The 27,591-nt window shown below is 41.6% G+C and overlaps 2 protein-coding genes across 3 annotated transcripts in view; both read left to right on the top strand.

The window, feature by feature from the left end:
* Positions 1–294: 294 nt before the first annotated feature.
* On the top strand, positions 295–23,017 carry LOC147368465 (uncharacterized). The gene is made up of 4 exons (XM_086409075.1): positions 295–437; positions 19,745–19,871; positions 20,074–20,134; positions 20,512–23,017. The coding sequence occupies exons 1-4, from the start codon at positions 435–437 to the stop codon at positions 21,920–21,922; spliced, it is 1,602 nt and encodes a 533-aa protein (XP_086265201.1). The 5' UTR covers positions 295–434; the 3' UTR covers positions 21,923–23,017.
* Positions 315–27,591, top strand: part of LOC147368464 (uncharacterized) — a 71,586-nt gene continuing 44,309 nt past the window's right edge. The window contains exon 1 of one of the 2 annotated variants that reach the window (XM_086409066.1): positions 315–437. In XM_086409066.1, coding sequence (XP_086265192.1) covers positions 435–437 — 3 coding nt within the window. In that variant the 5' untranslated portion in view covers positions 315–434. The remainder of the gene's footprint in view (positions 438–27,591) is intronic. The other variant, XM_086409070.1, reaches the window with a different exon arrangement.

The raw sequence follows: 27,591 nt of genomic DNA, 5'->3' as shown, positions 1-27,591 counted from the left end.
TCCCCGCCTTCACGTGTGCACAAAGAGCTGGGCGAATACGAGATAGGCCGCTCCAGGCTTGCAAAAACTTGTTTCCGAGTAACCGCGTCGGGCTGGGTCAGTTCTCTGCTCCACCCACTGCCCTCAGCGCGGGTCTGGGCGCCTCTTGGGGGTTGTCGGAGGAAGCTAGTTCCCTAGAGACACAAGTCCTTCTGTCCAGCTGTCACTCAAGTACTAGGAGGTGCGGCTTTGAGAACTGTCCAATCAGGGGTGCCGCTTGGGCAGGTAGGTGGGGCGACGCACCGCCTCGGCTCCGTTTTCACTCCCTCAGGATCGCCTAGTGATCCGGTTTCCCACCTCTCAGAGACGCTGGCGGCACTGCCTCAGAGTCTGTCTTGTTGTGACCTGTTGTGGTAGTCGTAGGAAGGACTCAGGGAGACCCAGGAAACCTAGAAATGGTGAGTGTGCGTTATCCGGGTGCAGAGTTGGAGCGAGAGGGGAGGAGGCGTTGGTTGGAGTGGATCCGAACCAGCTGTGGTGGTGTCGGGCCTCCCCGCTGTCAACCCCAGAGCCTGCGGACCCGAGGGGCGTTGCTCGGACCTCAGTCTCCTCCCTCCGGTCGCGTGGGGGGGCGGGGCCGGCAGCCAGGACCCCGGGCGTCCTGTCCAGTCACTGCGCGCCCCGACTTCGGCTTCGACCCCGCAGCCCCGCGTCCTCCTCAGACTGTGTTGTGACCCCTGGGGAGGATTGTCAAGGGACCCTCGTGACTCGGTCTACGTGGTTCGTGCGTGGTGTGTGGGATCCCCAGTCCCTGACTTTTTCCCGGGGGGCACCCATTTTCTCTTGTTTTCCAGTTATTTGAGTACCAACAGTCTCAAGTCTACGCCCCTCTCCGCTCAAGCTTAGCTCTTCCTAGGGCTGACAGTGAGTTCCCTAAATTTTCGGAGTTCACCCAACATCCCCAAGGCCAAATTCCCTCTCAGATTCACAGCATCATTATCAACTATTTGTCCTCCGTGGTGCATTTCAAACAGACGCAGTGTTTTAACTGTTTATCATTTTCCTCCCAGAGCCTTAAATGGCTCTTTTTTCCTTTTTTTTTTTTTTTTTTTGTCTGTGGATGTTTTCCACTAGAAGAAAGTAAAAAATAACCACTTGAAATTACTTTGTTCAGCAGTTTGGTGCCTCTCCTCCCAGACTCTTTCCTGGGCACAGACATCTAATGTGTGGAAGTTCCTTTTAAAACTTTCTGGGTCATGTGTCCTGTCAGGGTTGCCCCTACTTGTAAGATTTAAAGATTGTCACCTTTAAAAGATTTATTCACATATTTAAATGCCATTTTTTCAATCAAAGTAAAATGCATTTAATCAATACAGCCTAAAAGATAGTATAACATATTTCCCAAGAGGCAAAAAAGGTGAATTTTAGGGGAAAAAAAATTCCAGGATTACATTTCATTTGAAAAGTTTTGTTCTGCTGTTTTTTTCTCCCCTGGAGCATGTGTAGTATGTTCCTCAGGACTATTCTTTACTTATAGGTGATTTCAAATGAAATTCTCTGGTTGTGTGGTATCTGCTTAGACGTCCAGACCAAGTGTTCAGGTGTGATTAATTATTTACAAACCTATTTCTCACTGTAGAAATAATCACTGTCTGACATCTTTTTTTTTTTTTTTTCCTGAAAGGAGTAAATATTATTTCAGGTTTTCTGGTTGAACTAGTGAAAATGCCCTACAATTTTCTTTCCTCCTTTCCACATAAATGATAGGTTTAAATTGTGTTGCTGGATTGTTCAAACACTAAGTCTGTGTCCATTAAAACATCAAGTGTGTTCCAAAGATACCCCAGTGCAGAGCAGAGGCCTATAGTCAGTGATCCATGCCGAGGCTCCTGTAAAGAGAACGACCTGCAGACTCAGTTATTCTTGTTGGGAAGCAACTCCCACTCCCTGCCCCGGCAGGTGTCTTACATGTTCGCACCCACAATGGAAGGAGACTTTATACTGAGAGGTGCTACAGAGCCCTGGAAAGCTGAGGATGCAACTGCACACAGTAGTAGGGACTGATTTCATTTCTGAGGTTGGAGGCCTAAAACTTCCTGTGTGAGTTCAATCCCTGAATTGGGAAGAGCCCCTGGAGAAGGAAATGGCAACCCACTCCAGTATTCTTGTCTGGAGAATCCCATAGACAGAGGAGCCTGGCAGTCTACAGTCCACGGGGTCACAAAAGAGTTGGACACTGTGGACGCAGAACTCGGAACTTCAGTTTTGCGTTCACAGTGTAGGTACACTCAGTGTAATTTATGCACACTGAAAGAGGCTGTTATGATCATGTCTTCTGTATTGCAGACAAAGGGTTTATGCATTTGGATCAGAATCTTAAACTGAATCAGACATAGAGTTTCCTCACTTGTGAGACTAGAACCTAGTAGAGTCCGTGCTTCCATGTTTTGGGGACACGGGAGAGCATGTAGAGCCAGAATTCATTCTTGTGGCTCAACTGTCCCTACTCTTCTTCTCCAGTGACTAACCTGCTCTAGGAACTGTATCTTAGACCCCAAGTATGGGACTTTGGTCATCTTTCTGAAAGTGTATTTTTCTTCTGAACTGTAGCAAGAAGGCTACTTATCTGTTTTGATTCCAATCTTTTCTTTTTTTTTTTAATTACTTTTGTGACAATTTTTAATCCAAAAGTGTTGTGTATACCAAATTAAAACACTGTTTTTTTGACTCCATATGAGAGACAGCAAAAGAGACACAGATATAAAGAACAGTCTTTTGAACTCTGTGGGAGAAGGCAAGGGTGGGATGATTTGAGAGGGTAGCATTGAAACATGTATATTATCATATGTGAAGTGGATCGCTGGTCCAGGTTCAATGCATGAGACAGGGTGCTCAGGGCTGGTGCACTGGGATGACCGTGGGAGATGGGATGGGAAGGGAGGTGGGAGGGGGTTTCTGGATGGAGAACACATGTGCACCCGTGGCTGATTCATGGCAAAAACCACTACAATATTGTAAAGTAATTAGCCTCCAATTAAAATAAATAAATAAATTTTTTAATTAAAAGTTTTTAAAGGTGATTTCTAGCAGAATAAATTATTTTATAAAATTAATATGTCATTTTTTAAATTAATTTTTTTTGGCCACACCACATGGCACGGGGGATCTTAGTTCCTGGACTAGAGATCAAACACATACCCCCTGCACTGGAAGTGTCTCCTGATGGATACATGTGTATGTATGGCTGAGTCCCTTCACTGTTCACCTGAAACTATCACAAATTGTTAATCAGCTTATACCCCAATAGAAAATAAAAAGTTTAAAAACAACTTTACCATTTCTCCTTTTAAAATGAGTTTCCTCCTGCAAGTTCTCCAGGTTTGTTGCATCAGGGAGGTTGTATGTGTGTGTGTGAGAGGTGGTCCTCCTCTGTTCTGCGATTGATCCAAAGCCGGGAACAGTTCCAGTGCTTGACAAACTCTACAGTTCTACTGTAAGGAAGCTTAATAAGCCAATTCAATTTCCAAGCACTTTTCAAAAATTGTTAAATTTTCACATAAATACTGAAATCTTAAAATCAGTCATTTCAAATATATGTTTATTTCTTAGCTAAACGTTGCAGTCCTTTAATTCTAGTTTCCATTAGCTTTGGGGCTTTTAATGTGTAAGTTAATTGAGAGATATGATGTGAGTAAAGCAAGAAAATTCTGGAACCAACTAGAATTTTGTTCCATTAAGGCAAAGAGAGCCTCAGTATGAGATGGGTGTGTTTAAGTGCTCAAATGTTTTTTCCATTAAAAAAAATTTATTACACAATTTTTAAAGGTTATACTCCATTCACAGTTACTACAAAATAGTGCCTATATTCCCTAGATGTACGATATATCCCTGTACCCTGTCTTACAACCAAATTGTTTGTGACTCCCAGTTCCCTACACTTGCATTGCCCCCATCAACCCCATAACCACTAGTTTATTTTCTGTACCTGTGAGTCTGCTTCTTGTTTGTAATATTCATTAGTTTGTTGTGTTTCTTAGATTCCACATGTAAGTGATGTCATCAAGTATTTATCTTTCTCTGTCTGACTTATTTCACTTAGCATAATGCCCTCCTGTCCCTAAACATTTAGAAGGCCATGCTGTTCCTAAAGCAAATGAATTCTTGTTTTAATGAATGTGAGGGAAAAGCCATTGAATTAATATTTTTGTTGATATAAAGAAAACACTTTAAAGCTTATATACATCTTTTAAGTCTATTTCTGGGTTTAATTCCAAACCCCTAATATTTTATATTATGCCACTCATTCCTGAAAATATCCCTAGTATGAAATATAGTGGAGGGACAAACTATAATGTTCTTGTCCTTTTCATTAGAAGGGGATTTGTAAATCTTTTATGGTGTGCAGTTTTATATGTTAGCATTTAAAGGATTAAATCTTAGAGTGGTTTCCTATGTAGAAAAGTTAGGATTAATTTGAAAAAGCAAAATTTAATTTAAAATAATGTTAAGCATAGGAAGATAAGATGTATATCAGTTTCTCTCCTGATTTTAAATAATGCATGTGAAGGTTAAAAATATTTCTAAAATGGGAAACTAGCTTAGGACTCCTAGCCCACATGTCCTCCTCCACTCCTGTGCTCTTACTCCACCCATGCACAAATACCGAGTTATAATTACTTCTTGATCATCCTGTTGATGTTTCTTTATATGGAAACAATCCAGTGCAGATGCATGTTTTTCTTACCTGGGTTTGATTCTTGTAATGAGTAGTCAGGTTCCACATACTTGATGTTTGACTAGTACTGAAAGATAAGCCTCACCGCTCCCATTTCCCCTAGTACGTCTTACCTGGACAGGCTGATAAGAAAGCCTGGGGGCTCCTGCTCTGTGAGCTGCCGGTTGCTTGTGCCCTGTGCTGCCCTGTGTGGCATTATTGACCCCCACCAAACCTGGGTTCTATATACAGAGGACACCAAGATGACAGTGTGTGTTAATGCCGTGTCCTGTGGGAGTAGAATGAGGATGGGACCCTCCTAGTGATCCTTAGTCCATGGCTTGGATGGAACCTGTCTGTGTTTTAGTGCAGGTATGACTGAGGCTGGGTTCACCCAGACCTTGGAGAGGAGGGATCTTCGGGGGTTACTTGGCTGATTATACCCTGTGAATGAGGTAAACCCCTCAGATGATCACTCTGAAAAGATTATTTGAGAGAGAAAGAGAAGAGAGAGTAAAGGCAGCCCGTAGGTGGCAGGCTGAGTCCATTCCTAATACCAGAGGGCTCACCAGGACCCTTCAGTACCTCTGCTGTTGCTGCACCTGCTAGAAGCACCTGCAACAAAGATGCTGACCCTCTGCGTTAGGTGGGCAACACCTGTAGCCTCACTGTGGCACAGAAAAGGGGTTAATTTAAACCAATTTAAGCCTGGGGTACTTAATTTCTATAACCTAACCAGTTGTCATGAAGGAAGCCTCTGACCCTGATGACACTGGTGTGAGGCTCTCTAGAGGAAAAAAATTATCAATGCTAGGGTGGAAAGGACACTCTCTCCCCCAGAGTATATTCAGTGACCTAAAATACACAACAAAGAAAGACTGGAGGGAGAGAACCAGACAAAAAACGTACTGAAAGAAAGGACTACAGTTTCATTCAATTGTAAGTCCAAAATATGCTAGAAGAGTTTCCATAGTAAAAAGACAGAAGGAGCCTGCCTGACTTTTGGTCCTCTGTAATACGAATTTAAATTAATATTAACATCTCCTGTATACCTCACTCTAATTCATGAAACTTCATGTAATTAAACTAGGTTTCAAATTGCAGGTATTCGTGGGGATCCCACTATATTTAAGCAGTTTACCTCATCATCTCAGGGGAATGACTGAATAGAGTATAAAGGACAAATAGGTATACTTTGCCTTCAGCAGCAGAACTCTCTTCTTGCCTAAATTTCTCATGGTTGTATCACTCATTGTCCCAAAATATCCCATAGTGAGCAGGGAAGCTCTGAACCCACGATTCATTAAGTAAAATTAAATTGTCTTCTACTTCCAAATTGGCAAGACAAAATAAGATTCCACAAACATTACCCGACAGTTAAATTTATTAATATGGCCTGATTTAAAGTTTTAAACAGGGCCTTGAATGTGATAACCCAAGGACAAAAGAGCAAATAAAACCAAGGAGGGTCTTGGAATGCAGGAACAGAAAAGCCAGTTGCTTGTTGTCCTTCCCTCCTCCGTGTTGTAACTATTAACAGATTTCAGGTCCTCCTGAGCAATATAACCTGTTTTCCCTCCTACCTCACAGGGAGAAGGTATTTGCCTTACTCTTACCCCACCCAGAATACATGCCTCATCCAGTCAGCAAATGACCCGCAAGACCCCTATCCCACTCCTTGTACCCCGGGTATAAGAGTATACTAAGGACCCCTGTTCAACGTTGGTTCTCCCTTGAGCTGGCCTGCTGTTCTAACAGCACCTCCCACTCTAATAAACTTTATTTCCCTCCCATTCTGCCTCATGTCTGAAAATTCTTTTCCAATCCGCACACGGACCACGACATTGAATTGTATTGAAAAACATTATAAAGAAACATATTAAGGGAGAAGTGATAGCCCCCAATTTTCTCCTTTAATAGCCTATTTGATCTGTTCTTAAACCTGGAAAGAATGAATGATACCTCATAGTGGATTACAACAACCTTGAGCTGTGGTTACATCAAATTAGCCCCTATTCCTAGTCCCTGTCATTGTGGAAATTACTTCATCCACTCAGTAAATATCTTGCTCTCACAGACTTGATAAGTCTGTTATGTCGAGTATCTATTTCAACATTCTCTCAGCTGCAGAGGCCTTCCCCTCTGAAGGGACATCTTTATCTGGTTACCCTCAGAGAACCTCAGTGGTCTTGCCATCCCACAGTCTCTGCAGGAAGATTTGAACTGCATGCACTTTGCTTCAGGAACACAGGTATGACATCACACTAAGGACATCTTCCTCTGAGCACATTCATTTCATTTTCATTCAGAATACACAAATATGGAAAAAAGGATCTCGCAAAAAGTGTATGGGCCATTAACCCATGCAATGTGAGGCCCTTAGTTAAGTTTCTGTATGTTTTTCAGTAATCAACTGCTCCCTCCTTTACAATGTGAAGAAATACTTGTAGTCATTCTCAGCACCCACAAGGCCTACTAGGTTCTTTTGGTGTTGAGGAGACAACATATTCCTTATTTAGGAATTTTACTTAAGCCCATTTTTACTATTAGTTGGAAATTGGCCCCCACCTTGAGAGAACCCCTACTACAGAAGGCTCTGGACTGTGTTTAAATGACCATACAACAGGCACTCCTGTTAGTTCCCTTGGAGTCTCCCTCAGTATAGAGGATACAGTGACCTCCTCTTATGCACCTTACAGTGACCCATGATGGCCTTAAGCTGTCTATAGGCTTCTGGTGCAAAGAACTGCCTTAGAAGTGCAACTATCACCATGTACTAGGCTCTCTTGAAAACTAAGACTCTCACAAGTGTAATAGAATGCAGTGAGCACAGCCCTTAGCACACAGCCATTGCTGTGCTTGTCATTACTGCTCACCCTGTTACCAGGCAACAGTTCTGCTCGGCATTTGGTTGGTGCCTCAGTGGGCCTCGCCTACAAGCAACCAATTGTGGATTAGCAGCCATTAGTAGTCCTGCTCAGTTATTGGTCAGCACTGCAGAGGGCCCTGCCCACAAGTAACAAATTGTCAATAAGGGACCACTAGGGAAGGAATTTTTTTGGGCTCCAAAATCACTGCAGATGGTGACTGCAGCCATGAAATTAAAAGACGCTTACTCCTTGGAAGGAAAGTTATGTCCAACCTAGATAGCATATTCAAAAGCAGAGACATTACTTTGCCAACAAAGGTCCATCTAGTCAAGGCTATGGTTTTTCCAGTGGTCATGTACGGATGTGAGAGTTGGGTTGTGAAGAAGGCTGAGCGCCAGAGAATTGATGCTTTTGAACTGTGGTGTTGGAGAAGACTTGAGAGTCCCTTGGACTGCAAGGAGATCCAACCAGTCCATTCTGAAGGAGATCAGCCCTGGGATTTCTTTGGAAAGAATGATGCTAAAGCTGAAACTCCAGTACTTTGGCCACCTCATGCCAAGAGTTGACTCATTGGAAAAGACTCTGATGCTGGGAGGGATTGTGGGCAGGAAGAAAAGGGGATGAAAGAGGATGAGATGGCTGGATGGCATCACTGACTCGATGGACGTGAGTTTGAGTGAACTCCAGGAGTTGGTGATGGACAGGGAGGCCTGGCGTGCTGCAATTCATGGGGTCACAAAGAGTCAGACATGACTGAGCGACTGAACTGAACTGAACTGAGGGAAAGAATTCCCTTATTGACAGTTTGTTACTTGTGGGCAGGGCTCTCTGCAGTGCTGACCAATAACTGAGCAGGAAAATCCCATGAATGGAGGAGCCTGGTAGGCTGCAGTCCATGAGGTCGCTAGGAGTCAGACACAACTGAGCGACTTCACTTTGACTTTTCACTTTCATGCATTGGAGAAGGAAATGGCAACCCACTCCAGTGTTCTTGCCTGGAGAATCCCAGGGATGGGGGAGCCTGGTGGGCTGCCATCTATGGGGTCACACAGAGTCAAACGACTAAAGTGACTTAGCAGCAGCAGGGAAGGAATTCAGGCTTCCCTGGTGACTCAGATGGTAATGAATCTACCTGCAATGCAGGAGACCTAGGTTGGATCCCTGGTGAGGAAGATCCCCTGGAGAAAGGAATGGCTACTCACCCAGTACTCTTGCCTGAAGAATTCCATGGACAGAGGAGCCTGGTGGGCTACAGTCCATGGAGTCACAAAGAGTCGAATGTGACTCGGCAACTAACTTAAAGGGAAGGAATTCAGCCATCGGTCTGTGGTTTGGTGGTCATCAGATAGAGAGTGAGGTAAGAGGTGGATCCTAGCCTTCTCCTGGAAGCCCTTCAGCTCACTGGGCCTTGGGCCAGCAGTTGAGCTGGGGCCCAGGGAACAGGCTGAAGGCTGTGTCCTGTGGGGCTCCAATTGTTGTTCAGTCACTCAGTTGTGTCCAACTGCTTGCAACCCCATGGACTGCAGTATGCCAGGCTTACCAGTCCACCAACAACTCCTGGAGCTTCCTCAAACTCATGTCCATTGAGTCAGTGATGCCATCCAACCATCTCATCCTCTGTCATCCACTTCTCCTGCCTTCAATCTTTCCCAGCATCAGGGTCTTTTCTAATGAGTTGGTTCTTCGCATCAGGTGGCCAAAGTATTGGAGTTTCAGCTTCAGCATCAGTCCTTCCAGTGAATATTCAGGACTGATCTCCTTCAGAATGGACTAGTTGGATCTGCTTGCAGTCCAAGGGACTCTCAAGAGTCTTCTCCAACACCACAGTTCAAAAGCATCAATTCTTTGGTGCTCAGCCTTCTTTGTGATTCAACTCTCACATCCATACATGACTACTGGAAAAACCATAGCTTTGACTAGACGGACCTCTGTTGGCAAAGTAATGATTCTGCTTTTTAATACACTGTCTAGATTTGTCATAGCTTTTCTTTCAAGGAGCAAGAGTCTTTTAATTTCATGGCTGAAGTCACCATCTGCATTGATTTTTGAGCCCCCAAAAATAAAGTCTGTCACTGTTTTGATTGTTTACCCATCTATTTGCCATGAAGTGATGGGACTGGATTCCGTGATCGTAGTTTTTTTTAATGTTGAGTTTTAAGCTGGCTTTTTCACTCTTCTCTTTCACCTTCATCAAGAGCCTCTTTAGTTCCTCTTCGCTTCCTACCATAAAGGTGGTGTCATCTGCATATCTGAAGTTATTGATATTTCTCCTGGCAATCTTGATTCCAGCTTGTGCTTCATCTCTCCTGGCATGGTGTACTCTGCATGTAAGTTAAATAAGCAGGGTGACAATATACAGCCTTGATGTATTCCTTTCCCAGTTTTGAACCAGTCCATTTTTCCATGTCTGGTTCTAACTGTTGCTTCTTGACCTGCATACAGGTTTCTCAGGAGGCAGGTAACGTGGTCTGGTATTCCCATCTCCTTAAGAATTTTCCACAGATTGTTGTGATCCACACAGATGAAGGCTTTAGCATAGTCAATGAACCAGATGTTTTTCTGGAATTCTTTTTCTATAATACAATGGATGTTGGCAATTTGATTGCTGATTCCTCTGCCTTTTCTAAATCCAGCTTGAACATCTGAAAGTTCTTACTTCACATACTGTTAAAGCCTAACTAGGAGAATTTTGAGCATTATTTTGCTAGCATGTGAAATGAGTACAATTGTGTGGTAATTTGAACATTCTTTCACATTGCCTTTCTTTGGGGTTAGAATGAAAACTGACCTTTTCCAGTCCTGTGGCCACTGCTGTGTTCACCAAATTTGCTGGCATATTGAGCGCCACACTTTCACAGCATCACATTTTAGCATTTGAAATAGCTCACCTGGAATTCCATCAATTCCACTAGCTTTGTTCATAGTGATGCTTCCTAAAGTCCACTTGACTTCACACTCCAAGATGTCTGGCTCTAGGTGAGTGATCACACCATCGTGGTTATCCAAGTCCTTAAGATCTTTTTTGTGTAGTTCTGTGTATTCTTGCCACCTCTTCCTAATATCTTCTGCTTCTGTTAGGTCCATACCGTTTCTGTCCTTTATTGTGCCCATCTTTGCATGAAATGTTCCCTTGTTCTCTAATTTTCTTGAAGAGATCTCTAATCTTTCCCATTATTGTTTTCCTCTGTTTCTTTGCATTGTTAACTTAGAAAGGCTTTCTTATCTCTCTTGTAGATTTGGAAATCTACATTCAGATGGATATACCTTTCTTTTTCTCCTTTGCCTTTTACTTCTCTCTTTTTCTCAGATATTTGTAAGGCCTCCTCCAACAACCATTTTGCCTTCTTGCATTTCTTTTTTTGGCAATGGTTTTGATCACCATCTCTTATACAGTGTTATGAACCTCCATCCGTAGTTCTTCAGGCACTCTGTCTATCAGGTCTAATCCCATGAATCTATTTGGTGGGGCTCTAGAGCCCTCAGTAAAGCCACTCACTAAAGCTAGTCTTGGCCCAGGCCTTGAGGCAGCAGTGAACCTCTCCCGCCTCCTAGCCTCTGTGACCTAATAGTAGCAGTGGCAGTCTGCCTGGGTCACAGTCTGTGGGACCTTGTCTCCCACTCTTTGGGCACCCTGAGGGCCATTGGGTTCAGTGCCTGGCTCCCTCAGTGATGACATTTGGGCAGTCTGGGAACCTGGCCCCAAGTTGCCAACTGAGATCTACCTCCTCTTAGCCAGGACCAGGACCCCAGAGGGTGAAAGCTTTGCCTTGGGACCTTGCTCTTTCTTGTCAGAAGAAAGAATAACATTCATTTGGTAGAGATTTACAAGAAGATTGTTGCCTGATCGTGACCTAACTTCAGGAACAAAGGATCTGACACCAAGAAGTTTGCAACAACTAATCAGGCCTCTCCCTCACCTTTCTTATAAAAGGGCTTTGCTGAAAGCTTTTAGTAACTTTGGGGTTCTTCAGCCACCCATCTCTTTGCATAGCTCTGTAATAAATTTTTCTCTGTTCCAAATTCCAGTGTTTTAGTATTGTTTGGCCTCACTGTGCATCAGGCACACAGACTTGTGTTTTTCGAGAACATAAGCACTGAGCAGGAGAAGGAAATGGCACCCCACTCCAGTACTCTTGCCTGGAGAATCCCATGGACAAAGAAGCCTGGTAAGCTACAGTCCATGGGGTCACTAAGAGTCGGACATGACTGAGTGACTTCACTTTCACTTTTCACTTTCATGCATTCGAGAAGGAAGTGGCAACCCACTCCAGTGTTCTTGCCTGGAGAATCCCAGGGACAGAGGAGCCTGGTGGGCTGCCATCTATGGAGTCGCACAGAATTGGACACGACTGAAGTAACTTAGCAGCAGCAGCAGCAAGCACTGAGCATGTGATCCTCTGCTGAACTGCTCATTATGCCTGTGACCTTGGAAACAGCACCCCATTGGGTCAGCATGCTTACCAACACCTCCATGTGACATGATGGTGTCACATCTGTCCTCGCCTGAGTCTCCTGCAGAAGGAGACCTCTTCTACTCATTCCCTTAAAAGTTGCTGCGGTGTTGGGAAAGGTCTCCATTCTCCCAGATGGAGTCTTACCTGGGGTTAATTGAAGGCACAGTTCTGGGATGGATGCATGACTGTAAGGAAGACAATATACATTCCTGCAGGACAAGTTCAGAAGACAATTGCTTCTCTTCACCCCTTATTTGCAATATCCCTGATAAAAAAATCCAAACCCCAGGGTCACACAGCTACCCAAACATCAGGCAGTTGTCTTGATACTGGCCCAAAACTGGCCTTATCTACTTGTATTCACAGATTCTTGGACAGTTGTCTCAGAGTTGCCCCCTTTGTAGTAAAAGAACTTTAAGAACCTCTGAACTCAATAGATAACCCAAAATACAAATCAAGGTAATACTTAATATATATATATTTTTTTTGGGGGGGGGGGCTATATCGGGTCTTAGTTGCAGCACATGAGCTCTTCATTGCATCAGGCGGGATCTTTCTTTGCGATGTGTGGGCTCAGTAGGTGTGTGGGATCTTAGTTCTGTGACCAGAAAGTGAACTCATGCCCCACACATTGTTCGGCGGATGCGTAACCACTGGACCTCCAGGGAAGTCACAGGGTACCACTCTTCTGTACAGGTACTAGGTCCACTGTTCACGGTCTTGCCAGGACACTTCTCATCCACATTAGAGTTCTAGAGATGTTGATAGTAACTATGGTGCTTCTCAGAATATGCTGTGCAGTTCTGTCCAACAGAGTATCCAGTGGAAGTTTCACCTCTCTTACTGGTCTTAGGCTCATGGAGCACCATGCTGCCTCACTGAATAAATGCAAATCAGTTGGGTGAAAGGTATCCTGTTTCAGCCATTGGTCAGTCATCAGGGATAATGAGTTTGTCTTCATCTTTTTTTTTTTTTTTCTAGTACACTTAAGTTTTTTTAGGGCAGTTTTAAGTGTATAGGAAAATTGATTAGGAAGCATAGAGAAATGTATCAGAAAGTATACATAACTCCTCTGCATCCACAGTTTGCACTATATTGTTTTTTATTTCTTATTTGACTGTGGTACATTTGTTAAACTTGCTCAGCAAATAGCATTGTTTGTTATCATAAATGGATGTTGGTTGGTGTCAAATCCTTTTTCATGCTTATTTCTCCTTTCTTTTATTTCTGATGTTAGTAATTTCTGTTTTCTTTCTTCATTGTCTTGACTGGCTGTTTATAATTTTATTAAATTAATATTTTCAAAGGACTACCTTTGGGGTTTGAAAACTAGAAGAGTTTTTTTTCTTTCAAAACTTGAAATACAAGGAGACCTCAAATTGGGGGTTCTGTTCAGGACCACTGCAATAAAGTAAGTCACACTTATTATTTGGTTTCCCAGTGTATATAAAAGTTATGTTTCTACTATATCATAGCTTATTAAGTATGCAGTAGCATTATATCTAAAAAGCAATTTGTATAGCTCAATTTAAAAACTTGATTGCTAAAAAATGTTAACCATCATCAGCAATGTAGGGTTTCCACAAACTACAGTGAAACACAATAAAATGAAGTATGCCTGTATAGCATTTCAGTCCACTCTCTTCTTCCTTGCATGGTTTCTGAAAACACGTCTGATTTAATTAAAGTCTTTTTTTCTCTGTGCAAATCAAAACTGCAATTAAGTACCACCTAATTAGGTGCAGTCAGAATGACCATCATTAAAGAGACTACAAATAAAAAGTTCTAGAGAGAATGTGGAGAACTGAGAACCCTCCTGAGCTGTTGCTAGGAATGTAAACTGGTGCAGCCTCTATGGAAAACAGTATGGAGGTTCCTCAAAAACACTAGCAATAGAGTTGCTATATGAGCAACCAATCCAAATCCTGAGCATATAACCAAACAAAACTATAAACAGAAAAGAAACTGGAACCTATTATACAGAGTGAAGTAAGCCAGAAAGAAAAACACCAATACAGTATACTAACGCATATATATGGAATTTAGAAAGATGGTAACAATAACCCTGTGTACGAGACAGCAAAAGAGACACCGATGTATAGATCAGTCTTATGGACTCAGTAGGAGAGGGAGAGGGTGGGGAGATTTGGGAGAATAGCATTGAAACATGTATAATATCATGTATGAAATGAGTTGCCAGTCCAGGTTCGATCCACGGTACTGGATGTTTGGGGCTGGTGCACTGGGACGACCCAGAGGGAGGGTAGGGGAGGGAGGAGGGAGGAGGGTTCAGGATGGGGAACACAGGTATACCTGTGGCGGATTCATTTCGATGTTTGGCAAAACTAATACAACATTGTAAAGTTTAAAAATAAAATCAAATTTAAAAAAAAAGAAAAAAAAAAAAAGATACATGCACCCCTATGTTCATAGCAATACTATTCACAATAGCCAAGACATGGAAACAACTTAAATGTCCATACACAGATGAATGGACATTGTGTATATATACACATTTGTGTATACACAATTGTATACACACACACAATGCAATACTAATCAGTCATAAAGAAAAAATAAATAATGCCATTTGCAGCAACATGGATGGACCTAGAGATTATCATACTGAATAAAGTAAGTCATCAATGTAAGTTTAGATGGATCATCGAAAAAGGAAGAGAGTTGCAGAAAAACATCTCTTTCTGCCTTATTGACTGTGCCAAAGCCTTTGATTGTGTGGATCACAATAAACTGTGGAAAATTCTGAAAGAGATGGGAATACCAGACCACCTGACCTGCCTCTTGAGAAACCTGTATGCAGGTCAGGAAGCAACAGTTAGAACTGGACATGGAACAACATACTGGTTCCAAATAGGAAAAGGAGTACGTCAAGGCTGTATAGTGTCACCCTGCTTATTTAACTTATATGCAGAGTACATCATGAGAAACGCTGGGCTGGAAGAAGCACAAGCTGGAATCAAGATTGCCAGGAGAAATATCAATAACCTCAGATATGCAGATGACGCCACCCTTATGGCAGAAAGTGAAGAAGAACTAAAGAGTCTCTTGATGAAAGAGGAGAGTGAAAAAGTTGGCTTAAAGCTCAACAGTCAGAAAACTAAGATCATGGCATCCAGTCCCATCACTTCATGGCAGATAGATGGGGAAACAGTGGCTGACTTTATTTTTCTGGGCTCCAAAATCACTGCAGAAGGCGATTGCAGCAATGAAATTAAAAGACGCTTACTCCTTGGAAGAAAAGTTATGACCAAGCTAGACAGCATGTTAAAAAACAGAGACATTACTTTGCCAACAAAGGTCTGTCTAGTCAAGGCTATGGTTTTTCCAGTGGTCATGTATGGATGTGAGAGTTGGACTATAAAGAAAGCTGAGCACCAAAGAATTGGTGCTTTTGAACTGTGGTGTTGGAGAAGACTCTTGAGAGTCCCTTGGACTGCAAGGAAATCCAGCCAGTCCATCCTAAAGGAGATCAGTCCTGGGTGTTCATTGGAAGGACTGATGTTGAAGCTGAAACTCCAATACTTTGGCCACGTGATGCGAAGAGCTGACTCATTGGAAAAGACCCTGATGCTGGGAAAGATTGAGGGCAGGAGGAGAAGGGGATGACAGAGGATGAGATGGTTGGATGGCATCATCGACTTGATGGACATGGGTTTAGGTGGGCTCTGGGAGTTGGTGATGGACAGGGAGGCCTGGCATGTTGCGATTCATGGGATCGCAAAGAGTCAGACATGACTGAGCGACTGAACTGAACTGAACTGAAAGTAAGTCAGAAAGAAAAAAGACAAATATCGTATGATATCACTTATATGTGGAATCTAAAATACGACACAAATGAACTTATCTATGAAACAGAAACAGACTTATGGATACAGAGAACAGACTTGTGATGGCCACAGGGGAGAGAAAGTGGAGACAGATGAATTGGGAGTTAGGGATTAGCAGATGCAAACTATTATATATAGAATGGGCAAACAGCAAGATCCTACTCTATAACACAACGAACTGTATTCAGTATCCTGTAATCAACCATTGTGGCTCATCTGGTAAAGAATCTGCCTGCAATGTGGGAGACCTGGGTTTGGTCCCTGGGTTGGGAAGATCCCCTGGAGAGGGGAAAGGCTACCCACTCTAGTATTCTGGCCTAGAGGATTCCATGGACTCTATAGTCCATGAGGTTGCAAAGAGTTGGACATGACTGAGCAACTTTCACTTTCCAATCAACCAGAATGGAAAGGAATATACAAAGGAATGTATGTGTATAACTGATTCACTTTGCTATACAGCAGAAATTAACACAACATTGTAAATCAACTATACTTAGAGTAAATTTTTAAAAATCTGTGTAAACTAAGGTGTTTCTTCTACATCTTTTCAATATATTCTTTCTTCAGTTTCAATACGAAATACTTGGGTGTGCCTTTTCTTTTTTTATAATTTTATTTTTATTTATTTATTTTTGGCTGTGCTGGGTCTTTGTTGCTGTGCAGGCTTTCTCTAGTTGTGGCAAGCAGGGATTTCTCTTGTCACAGAGCACAGACTCCAGAGTGCCCAGACTTGAGTAGTTGTGGCTTGTAGGCTCAGTAGTTGCAGTTCTTGGGCTCTGGTACACAGGTTCAATAGTTGTGGTGCATGGGCTTAGTTGCTACAAGGCATGTGGGATCTTCCCAGATCAGGGATCAAACTGGTGTCTCCTGTACTGGCAGCCAGACTCTTCATAGAGTGTTTTCTGAACTTCCTGCATTTGTGGTTTGCCATCAATGACTTTTTTAAAATATTTGTTTGGTTTTGGCTCCATTGGGTCTTAGTTGGGATCCATTGCTTCAGCACACAAGTTCTCCAGGTGTGGCACACAGGCTAATTGTGGCCCTCAAGCTACATAGTGGGCAGGCTTCAGTAGCTGTGGCAAGTGGGCCCTCCAGCTGCTGTGCATGGCTTAGCTGCCCTGAAGCATGTAGGATCCCAATCAGGGATCCAGCTCTTGAACCCCTGCATTGCAAAGTGGATTCCCAACCACTGGACCACCAAGGAAGTCCCCAGGCCTTGTATCTTTATTTTCTCTTTCTCAATTTTGGAAACAGTGGTTTTCCTGTGACATCAATGCTCTGATGGATCTAAGAAGAGTTATTGATTTCAAATGTTTTCAAGTTTTTTCTATGAGGTTGGGAATGGCATCCAAGTGCTTTAAAATATTTATTTATTTATTTAGGTTACCTCAGATCTTAGTCATGGCACACAGAATCTTTGTTGTGTCATGCAGGATCTTTTGTTGCAGTGCTTGGACTCTCTCTGGTTATGGCGCCTGGGCTCAGTAGTTGTGGCACACAGGCTTAGTTGCTCCAAGACATGTGGGATCTTAGACACTGACCAGTGATCCAATCTGCGTCCCCTGCACTGCAAAGCGAATTCCTAACCACTGGACCACCAGAGTTCCTTAAATACCAGACCCAAAACCAGAGTTCTCTGACTCCCATTTTTGATGGTTGACTGCTTTTAACTTTAAAGCCTCATTCCCTCCACCCATTTCTCTCTTTTTTTCCTTAGGTTTAATGGGTTTAATAAGTTTACCCCTTCAGTTCCTATTTGCAGCACCCAGTATTCCTTTGAAACACCAGACAGACCCAGCAGTGGCCAACAGTCAAGTTTAGACCTCCAGAGTTTAAAAGTTCAGGTTCTCTGAGCATTCCGTGTTGCAGTGGCACTTGTCCAAAACTGGTACCTCCCTATTGTTGGGGGAGCTTTAAATGTACCAGTGGAAAAGCTTTTTCCTCTTCATGGGGAAGAAAGAAAATCATTCCTCAAACCCAGCAGATCTAGCTGTGAGGTCTTTCCTCCTGTCCCCTCTCTTGTGTTTTTTTTGTTTTGTTTTGTTTTTTGTCTTTTGTTTTTGTTTTTTTGCAGTGGAGCAAGAGACCAAAATCTAACTTGAGTTACAAGAAACAAGACAGTGATCGCTGGCTATAAAGGGAGTGACCAGGAGCAGTGGAGTCTCATATACCTCCCACATCTAATATTTGTGCTTCACAGAAAAACAAAAATAACAGGTCCACAAAATACAACAGCTAGAATTACAAAACTCCGTTCATACAAGGGCAGTGGAAGGCAGGAAGTGGAAGTGGGAGGGGAAATGGCACAGGGAGAAAGAGTATTCAAATCATTTCAGGCACGGGGCTGGCAAATGCTAGAAAAAAAGCTGCAGAAAAACCTGTGGTCCTTTCAGACTCACCAGTGTTTAAAATCCATACTGGTGTCAGGAAGATTCTGCCTTACATGCACCAGAGAAAAACTCCAGATTCCTCAGAGAGAAGGGAATGTATGCAGGGCCCTTCCCCTCATTTCTCTTTGACCCACACCTCTACATAGTGATAAGAGTGCCTTGGTGCTCCTTTCTATTGGCAGTAACAAGACGTTAAGCCCTCATAAAATCCTGTTCTTGTGTGTGAACCCAAATCCACCCCCTAATTTTTTATAAAAGCCCAGGCTCCTTTCTCTCTTAAGGCATTTCCTGACTGCTGGAGAAGCAGGTCTTACTTTCCCCAGAGACCTCAATTATGGGAAGTAAACCCTTTCATATGCTATTGGCACTGTGTGCTGTCATCAACGAAGGGGTTCTTATGTTCAGTGGTCAAGCCATCATACTTCTGTAGACCAGATAGGAGTGTTTGGGAATTAGAGAACTTGGGAGGACAGCCTCTAGAATGGCTGGTTTTGAAACCACTTCTTCCTGAAGTTTGAAAACAGAGATTTTAGGGTTGTTTGGAGGAAAGCACTGCTGAATCCTTCATTAAATTACCATGAATCCATTGTGATTTTCAATGAACACACTTGCAGTCTTCAGCTCTTAACCTGTTACTCAAGGTCAGCAAAGCACAGGGCACAGTGTTCTGGTTCTGCCCTAAAGAGTGCTTCTGGCATATTATCCCACTTTGTGTGACTTTGTGTGCCTTTGAGCAGCCCCAAGGTGCATGAGTATAGGGAATTTGTGGTCTAAGTTGTGACATGTTCTTCCTGGTATCTGAGCTCTAAATACCAAATAACTTTCAAGTCCATAAAATCAGAGAGAGAAAGGGAGAGCTGAGCCTGTGGTAAATATTACACAAGTTAAAAGGGATACATCCTGGTAGTCAGGATATTTTCATTCCACCAGCTACATCACTGTACTATTTCTAAAAACCTGGAACTTAAGGACTAAATAGCCAGTTGGATCTTATTAAAAGCTGGATTTCTACTTGTCCTGGACACTCATGTTTGGTGATAGGGATAGAAGTAAAAGCTTCTAGTTCTTCACTATGTTTTTACTTAGTAAAATATTATGCAAATTTCACCCTCTGCCTCATGGAGTGCTGTAAACAGTGGGTGGTAAGGGAGAGGGAAGAGTTTTCCTCACAAGGAATCCATGACCTTAAAATGATAATATTTGTTTCATGTGTGTAGCATTTCTGTCATTTCCCAACATGCATGGACCCTGCGATGAGACAGAAATAATATCTGATGAGATCACAATAAACTGTATAAATAATTTGCATGTTTTCATGATGCTGTTAAATTTATAAGGAATTAAGTGTGGACAGAGAGTAAGCTTCTCATAATCAAGTCAGAGAGGTGACAGACTCATACATAAAATGAGTCTTCATATAAATGGTGTATAGATGTCCAGGGCTGTTAGTCTCACACATCCTCCTATACACACATTTGGGATGCTTTAGGACTCAGTGACCTTTGAGGATGTGGCTGTGGACTTCACCCTGGAAGAATGGGCTTTCCTGGATCCTTCACAGAAGAAGCTCTATAGAGATGTGATGCGGGAAACCTTGAGGAACCTGGTCTCAATAGGTGAGGATGACAACTTGCCTTTATTTTGTTAATTAGTAACAACAGGTGTTTCTTGCTTATTGTTCCAAGATATTAAATGTGGAAATGCAGGATGTTGCTAAATAAAACTAGGCCAGGTCACAGCCAACAATGGATATAGAATCTAGTCATTTTTCTATAACTAATAATATTTTGGAATCCTTTTCCTTGATCTGCAATTTAGGAGAAAAATGGGAAGATCGTGACATTGAAGATCAGTACAAAAATCAGGGGAGAAAATTAAGGTAAGTCATACCCACAATATAATATAGTAGCTCATGTGAGTATTCTGTTATGTTATACAATTTTAAAAGGAGGAAATAACTAGTGCTCCAAATTTAGTTATTCTTGGAAATTTTTCACCAAAATTACTTATGTGACATAGATGTTCAGTGTTTGCAAAATAGTTCAACACTTTAAATAAATTCTCTTTGTGAATTGTCACTGTTTTGATGATTGCAAGAGCATTTTTTATGTTAAACTTGAAACCATTCAGACACATAAAACCTACACTATTGCTGTAAGTGATAAAAATGTACTTCAAATGTCCTACTAAATATAAAATTGTTAATAAAGAACTCATTAATAATGTACTCCTTATTTGTTTGTTTGTTTTCCACAGAAGTCATATAGTAGAAAGACTCTGTGAAAATAAAGAGGGTAGTCAGTGTGGAGAAAACTTCAGCATTATTCCAAACCTCAATATGAACAAGAAAACTAATAGAATGAAACCACGTGAATGCAGTGTATGTGGAAAAGTGTTTACACGTCATTCATCCCTTAAGAGACATATGAGTTATCACACTGAACGTAAACCACCTGAGTATCAGAAATATGGAGAGAAGCCATATAGATGTAAGGAATGTGGTAAAGCCTTTGGCTATCTCCGGTTTTTGGAGACCCATGAGAAAAATCACAATCGAGAGAAAAAATATAAATGTGAGGAATGTGGGAAAGCGTTCCATTCCCGTGCATCCTTTCAAGCACATGAAAGAATCCACACAGGAGAAAAACCCTATGAATGTAAGGAATGTGGGGAGGCCTTCATGTGGAGCACAGGGTTTCGAAGACACATGGTAACACACACTGGAAATGCCTCATATACATGTAAGAAATGTGGGAAAGCTTTTAATTGTTCTTCTTCATTGCGAACACATGAAACAACCCACAGTGAAAAGAAACCCTATCAGTGTAAGCAATGTGGAAAATTCCTTAGATATTATCATACTTTTAGAACACATCAAAGGACCCACACAGGTGAGAAACCCTATGAATGTAAGCAGTGTGGTAAAGCCTTCAGTTGTCCTAGTTCTTTTCGGAAACATGAAAGAATTCATACTGGGGAAAAGCCTTATGAATGTAAGGAGTGTGGAAGAACCTTCAGAGGTCTCTCAAGCCTTCGAGCACACATGATCACTCACACTGGCGATGGACCTTATAAATGTCAGGAGTGTGAGAGAGCCTTCATTTCTCCTAGTTCCTTTCGAATACATCAAAGGATTCACACTGGAGAGAAACCCTATAAATGTGAACAATGTGGTAAAGCTTTCAATTACTACAATTCCTTACAGTCACACAGAAGAACTCATACTGGAGAGAAGCCCTATGAATGCAAGGAATGTGGGAAAACCCTCTCCCATCAGCAAACCTTAAAAATACACATGCGGCTGCACACTGGAGAGAAACCCTATGAGTGTAAACAATGTGGTAAAGCCTTCAGATATTACCCTTCCTTTCACAAACACAAACGAAGTCATACTGGAGGGAAACCCTTCGAATGCAAACAGTGTGGTAAAGCCTTCAGTCATTACAATTCCTTACAGTCACATGGAAGAACTCACACTGGAGAGAAACCCTACAAATGCAAGGAATGTGGGAAAGCCCTCTCCCATCACCAAACCTTGAGAGTACACATGAGACTGCACACTGGAGAGAAACCCTATGAATGTTCACAGTGCAGTAGAGCTTTCAGATATTACACTTCCTTCCAAAAGCACAAACGAATTCACACTGAGAAGAAATTTTATGAATAAGGAATACAGAGAAGCCTTTAGTCAACCAACTTCACTTTGAAAATGTTAAAGAAGCCACACTGGAGAGAAAGCCTATCAGTGTAAACAAGGTGGGAAAACCTTAAGATATTTTCAAAGTTTGCAAACACATGAAAGGATTCCCATAGAAGAGAAACCTTGTAAACAATGTGGGAAGTCCTGCAAAAATTATACCTCCTTAGAAATGCATGAAAGAATTCATACTGAAGAGAAACCTGTGACTGTAAGGGATATGGGAAAGCCTTCAGATGTTACCAGAGGTTTTTATTTATCTTTGATGACTTGAAAAAGATCAGAGTGGAGGGAGTATGGTAAAGCCTTCATTTGTCACAAACCATTTGAAGAGAGTGCACACTGGAGAGATACTATATAATGTAAAAAAAAAAAAAAGGTCAGAAAACTGTCAGTCATTCCAAGTCCAAAATAATGAAAGGACTCACTGGACAAAAACTCCTGAGTTAAACAGTTTCAGAAAGATTTCAATGAAATCTTTACATGTGAAAATCTTTACAATGTCTTTACATGTGAAAACTCACATTGAAAAGAAATAAATATAAGTAATATGAGAAAGCTTGATGAAAATTAATCTATGTGTAATCTTTCAGAAAACAGGAAACAGTTGTTATTAAAGTTGGAAATACATTGTGTTTATCAATTCTCTTTCTTAAAGTGCACTATTGGACAGTGGATTTCTAGTAATTACTCTCAGAAATGAATATGAGGGGAGATGACTCTGTAAGTCATGTTTCCACAGTGGTACATAAAATTAATAGAGCTTTTTCTTTAAATCAGTTTTATTTTATCTTTTCTTTTTGAAGCCAGTTGGATCATAGGTGAATCAAAGTAAATTTCTCATAATGCAATTAGGTTAAAATTGTTTTATAATGTTTGATTTGCTCTGTGTTAAGGGCCACTGAGAAATGACAGTTTGGTATTTGGATTTTCATAACAGCTGTGGCAGTTCTCGAATATCTCTAGTCCAGTATATCTATTTATCTTTCTTACCAAGCTCTTTTGTTGGAGTGAAGAGTACAAGAGCCTTTTAACATTTTCTATACTAATAAACTGTTCAGTAAATATTTGTGTATACCTCACTTATAAATGAATATAGTTTCTATGTGAACAATTATTTTCATATTTATATCTTGCTTTGTATCTTTCCTTCTGACTATAATTTGGTGAATAGACTTGGAATTAAGAAGAGTGGCCTAGGAACTTCCCTGGTGGTCCAGTGGTTAAGAATCTTCCTTGCAATGCACGGGACCTGGATTTGATCCCTTCTCAGGGAACTAAGAACCCACATGCCACGGAGCAACTGAGCCTGTGTGCCTCAATGAAAGATCCCACATAATGCAATGAAGATCCCCTATGCTCCAACTAAGACCCAATGCAGCCAAGTAAATAAATAAAAAAGAAGAGAGGCTTATGGTGGGGCAACAAAATCTAAAGCTAGAGCTATCCTCTCTGTAGGTAATGTTAGGGATTAGATTTTCCAGAACTCATCCTCTTTATGGTTCCCTGTTAGAGTCCACCAATAGTGTGACTTGCCAGAGATTTGGAAGGCAGAAACAAGGAAGGTATTAGTCAGATTTCACAGTCACCATATTTAAAGAGAGCCAAATGCATAGGAGCTTCAGGTATACTATCTTCCAGCCCATTTTCTACATTTTTTCCTTCCAGTCAAGTATCCTCAAAACCACTACTAACTGTTTGACATCCATTTTCTGAGATATGTACATGCTGCAACTAAGACCTGATGCACTGTTTGACATCCATTTTCTGAGATATGTACATGCTGCAACTAAGACCTGATGCAGCCAAATAAATATTTAAATAAAACTTTTTTAAAAAAAAAGAAAAAAATACTAGAGCTATTTGTGTCCCCTTTCAAAGTGTCGTGTAAATAAGCAAGCAAGTGGATCTGATAAATATGCAGTGCCTGTGGTCTCTGTGGTCAATGGGATATGCCCATGACATGGGTTCTGCTGAATGTTTCTGTCACTCTCTGCCCCTGATGTTACCTCAGGTCAGTTTTTCAGAGTGGAATATGCATTGGTTTCTAAAGATGTTCATAGGCCTGATTTGGGAAACAATGACTTGGAAATGGTTTGTGGATGCCCATGGAGGGAACTGATGGTGATGAACTTGAATGAGGATGTCCCCAGCAAATTCCATTTGAGGTACACCTTTAGGTTTCAGAACCACAGTATGTCCAAAGATCTGTTCGAGGAAGCTGACTTAGACTCAAAGACAGACCTGGGAGCCCTCTCACTTCACTCCTAGTTAGGTGATGAAACGAGGAGAGGTGCAGCCCTAGTGGGTGTTCAGACAGGGTTGCAAAAAAGGCCTGTTGTGGCCTATGTCCTTCTTCCCCAGTCCTTCAGTTCTTCCTAGAAAGAATCTCAGAGTGGTGGGGGACAAAGTTGAACACTTGAAGTTCAGGAGAGTTTAATATTCTCCTAGCATACAAAGGCATTTGTGTTATTTTCTTTCTTCTTATCTATCTATAAATAAATATAAAAGCTTTATATGTATTTACAAAACTTCATAAAAACTCACAGCTATTACTTTTGTCTCCTACTCTTACACAACATATGCTGGAAGTCTAAGCATATGGAAATGAAACCTCGAATAGTAAAACAGGCCAATGAATCACTGATGCACAAGACTTCTAACCACTCCTGCAATAAAAAGACACAAAATTTCTCATTTCTCCTTTTATACTAAATTAGGATATTACCCAAAGTAATACCCTCTCCCTACAGCTCACCTCAATTATGCCTTGTATGATTGCCTCTAAACATCCACTATTTTTTTATCATGTTTCCACTGGAAAATCACAACAGACTTAAGTAGTCATCACTCTACTCATAGAATAAACTCAGGATGGGTTTGAACAGTGCAGATGAATGTATGTCCCTAAATAGGAGGAACTCCTAATTGGTGTGTTAAGCAGCAAAATGAAAGCACCAAATACTGTAACAATTTTTAAAAGTTAAAGGTAAATTAAAATCCCCTCAAATGAGGTGGTTAAAAATAAAACCACCACAAACAACACGGCCCAAATCACTAGGAAGTTCCAAGAGCCAATATCCAACAATGCCCAAACTCATGAGCACACATTCTATATACAAAATGTTTAACAATTGCAAAAATGAAGAGGAACCATGTCTGTGTCTTTCTCTTTACAGGGAATCTTTACTTTTAATTACAAGAATGCAGAATTTCTATATTGATGCAACCTATTTACTGACACAGCTTCCCAGGTGGCTCAGTGGTAAAGAATCTGCCTGCCAATTAGGAGATGCAGATTCGATCCCTGGGTCAAGAAGTTCCCCTGGGGAAGGAGATGCAATCCACTCCAGTATTCTTGCCTGAAAAATCCCTTGGACAGAGGAGCCTGGTGGCCTACAGTCCATGGAGTTTTTGGTGACTAAACATTTATCTACACAGCCAAGGAGTTCCTGAAAAAGTTTTAAAGATGTATTACGTCATAGAAATTCAGTGATCAATAATGACATCACCATTTCACTGAGGCGCCTACCCTCAGTGAAAAGATATATATACACCCGAGTTTCCCTATTATCTCACATTATTATTTTACATTCCATCAAAGCCTTCATTTCCATCTATAAGCCAAAGCTTTATCATTTCCTAACCATGTGTCTTTTCCCACAAAAATATTATCATCAGGGCTGCAAGAACTTGTTTGTCTTATGCTGCTGTATCCAAGTCCTACAGTTCCTGGATTATTTGTGCTAATGGGGTACCTTGGCTCTAAAGTGCACAACAATGTGTGTGTGTGTGCTTAGTCGCTCAGTCGTGTCCAACTCTTTGCAACCCCATGGACTGTAGCCTACCAGGCTCCTCTGTCCATAGGGATTCTCCAGGCAAGAATACTGGAGTGTGTTGCATGCCCTCCTCCAGGAAATCTTCCCAACCCAGGGATCGAACCCAGGTCTCCCACATTGCAGGCAGATTCTTTACCATCTGAGCCACCAGGGAAGCCAAGGGATGTTGAAACATTAGCATCAAGAGTATGGTCTCTTGACTGGAACAGTGTCTTGTCTTTCTGTCTTGATAGGTCTGTGTTCTCTCATAACTTATTGAAACTTTGCCAAAATAAATGAAGCAAAAGAGAAATGAAGGGAAAAACAAGTAACAGTAATTGGAGATTCCAGTATCTCACTTCAATATTATATACACAAGTAGGCAAAATGTCGACATGAAAATAAAAGACATGTGAAACACTATAATTACACCTCAGGTGACTACAGAACACTGCCCCATGTGTCAAGGAAATCCATAGAGAAGTGCTGCTGCTGCTGCTAAGTCGCTTCAGTCATGTCTGACTCTGTGCAACCCCATAGACGGCAGCCCACGAGGCTCCCCCATTCCTGGGATTCTCCAGGCAAGAACACTGGAGTGGGTTACCATTTCCTTCTGCAATGCATGAAAGTGAAAAGTGAAAGTGAAGTCACTCAGTTGTGTCCGACTCTTAGGGACCCCATGGACTACAGCCCACCAGGCCCTCCGACCATGGGATTTTAAAAGATCTCAAATCAATAATCCTACCTTGTACCTTATCACACTTGAAAGGATGGGCAACCAACACCACCACTCCCAAGGAGATGAAGGAAATAAAAAAGATAGAGCAGAAAAGAGAGGATAGAAACAGCATACAGAAAATCAATAAAATCAGAAGTGGATTGATTGGAAAAAAATCAATAAAATTGACAAACCTTTAGCTAGACTGACAGACAGTGAGAAGACTCAAATTCCTAAAATCAGACACAGACTATTTCACCAATCTTATAGCAATAAAAAGGATTATAAAGAAATTTAGGGGAATTCCAGTGGTTAGGACTCTGTACTTCCACTACAGGGGTCAGGGGCTTGATCCCTGGTCAGGGAACAAGGATCTCAGATGCCTTGCATTGCAGCCAAAAAAACAAAAACATTATAAAGGAATTCAATGAACAACAGTATCACAACAAATTAGATAACTTAGATGAAATGGACAAATCTCTAAAAAATAATACATTCTACAGAAAATAAGAAAAAAAAAGGATTTTCTAATTGTAACAAGTGACATGGTTGAATTACTAACAAAAAAACTACTCAAAAGGAAAACCCAGACCTAAGTGGCTTCACCATCAGATCAGATCAGATCAGTCGCTCAGTCATGTCCAACTCTTTGCGACCCCATGAATCGCAGCACGCCACGCCTCCCTGTCCATCACCAACTCGCAGAGTTCACCCAGACTCATGTCTATCGAGTCAGTGATGCCATCCAGCCATCTCATCCTGTGTCGTCCCCTTCTCCTCTTGCCCCCAATCCCTCCCAGCATCAGAGTCTTTTCCAATGAGTCAACTCTTCACATGAGGTGGCCAAAGTACTGGAGTTTCAGCTTTAGCATCATTCCTTCCAAAGAAATCCCAGAGCTGATCTCCTTCAGAATGGACTGGTTGAATGTCCTTGCAGTCCAAGGGACTCTCAAGAGTCTTCTCCAACACCACAGTTCAAAAGCATCAATTCTTCGGTGCTCAGCCTTCTTCACAGTCCAACTCTCACATCCGTACATGACCACAGGAAAAACCATAGCCTTGACTAGACGAACCTTTGTTGGCAAAGTAATGTCTCTGCTTTT

The sequence above is a fragment of the Bos grunniens genome, chromosome 7, assembly GCF_055505025.1.
Source record: "Bos grunniens cultivar Pamir isolate PY7600 chromosome 7, Bosgru_T2T1.0, whole genome shotgun sequence".
In the NCBI taxonomy this organism is placed as follows: domain Eukaryota; kingdom Metazoa; phylum Chordata; class Mammalia; order Artiodactyla; family Bovidae; genus Bos; species Bos grunniens.
This window is presented reverse-complemented; position numbering and strand designations above follow the sequence as displayed.

What these genes read in the sequence shown, in the direction of transcription:
- LOC147368465 (XM_086409075.1), top strand. An exon ending in GAGGAACCTGGTCTCAATAG is followed by an intron (nt 19,872 to 20,073) that starts GTGAGGATGACA and finishes TCTGCAATTTAG; the next exon opens with GAGAAAAATGGGAAGATCGT. An exon ending in AATCAGGGGAGAAAATTAAG is followed by an intron (nt 20,135 to 20,511) that starts GTAAGTCATACC and finishes TGTTTTCCACAG; the next exon opens with AAGTCATATAGTAGAAAGAC.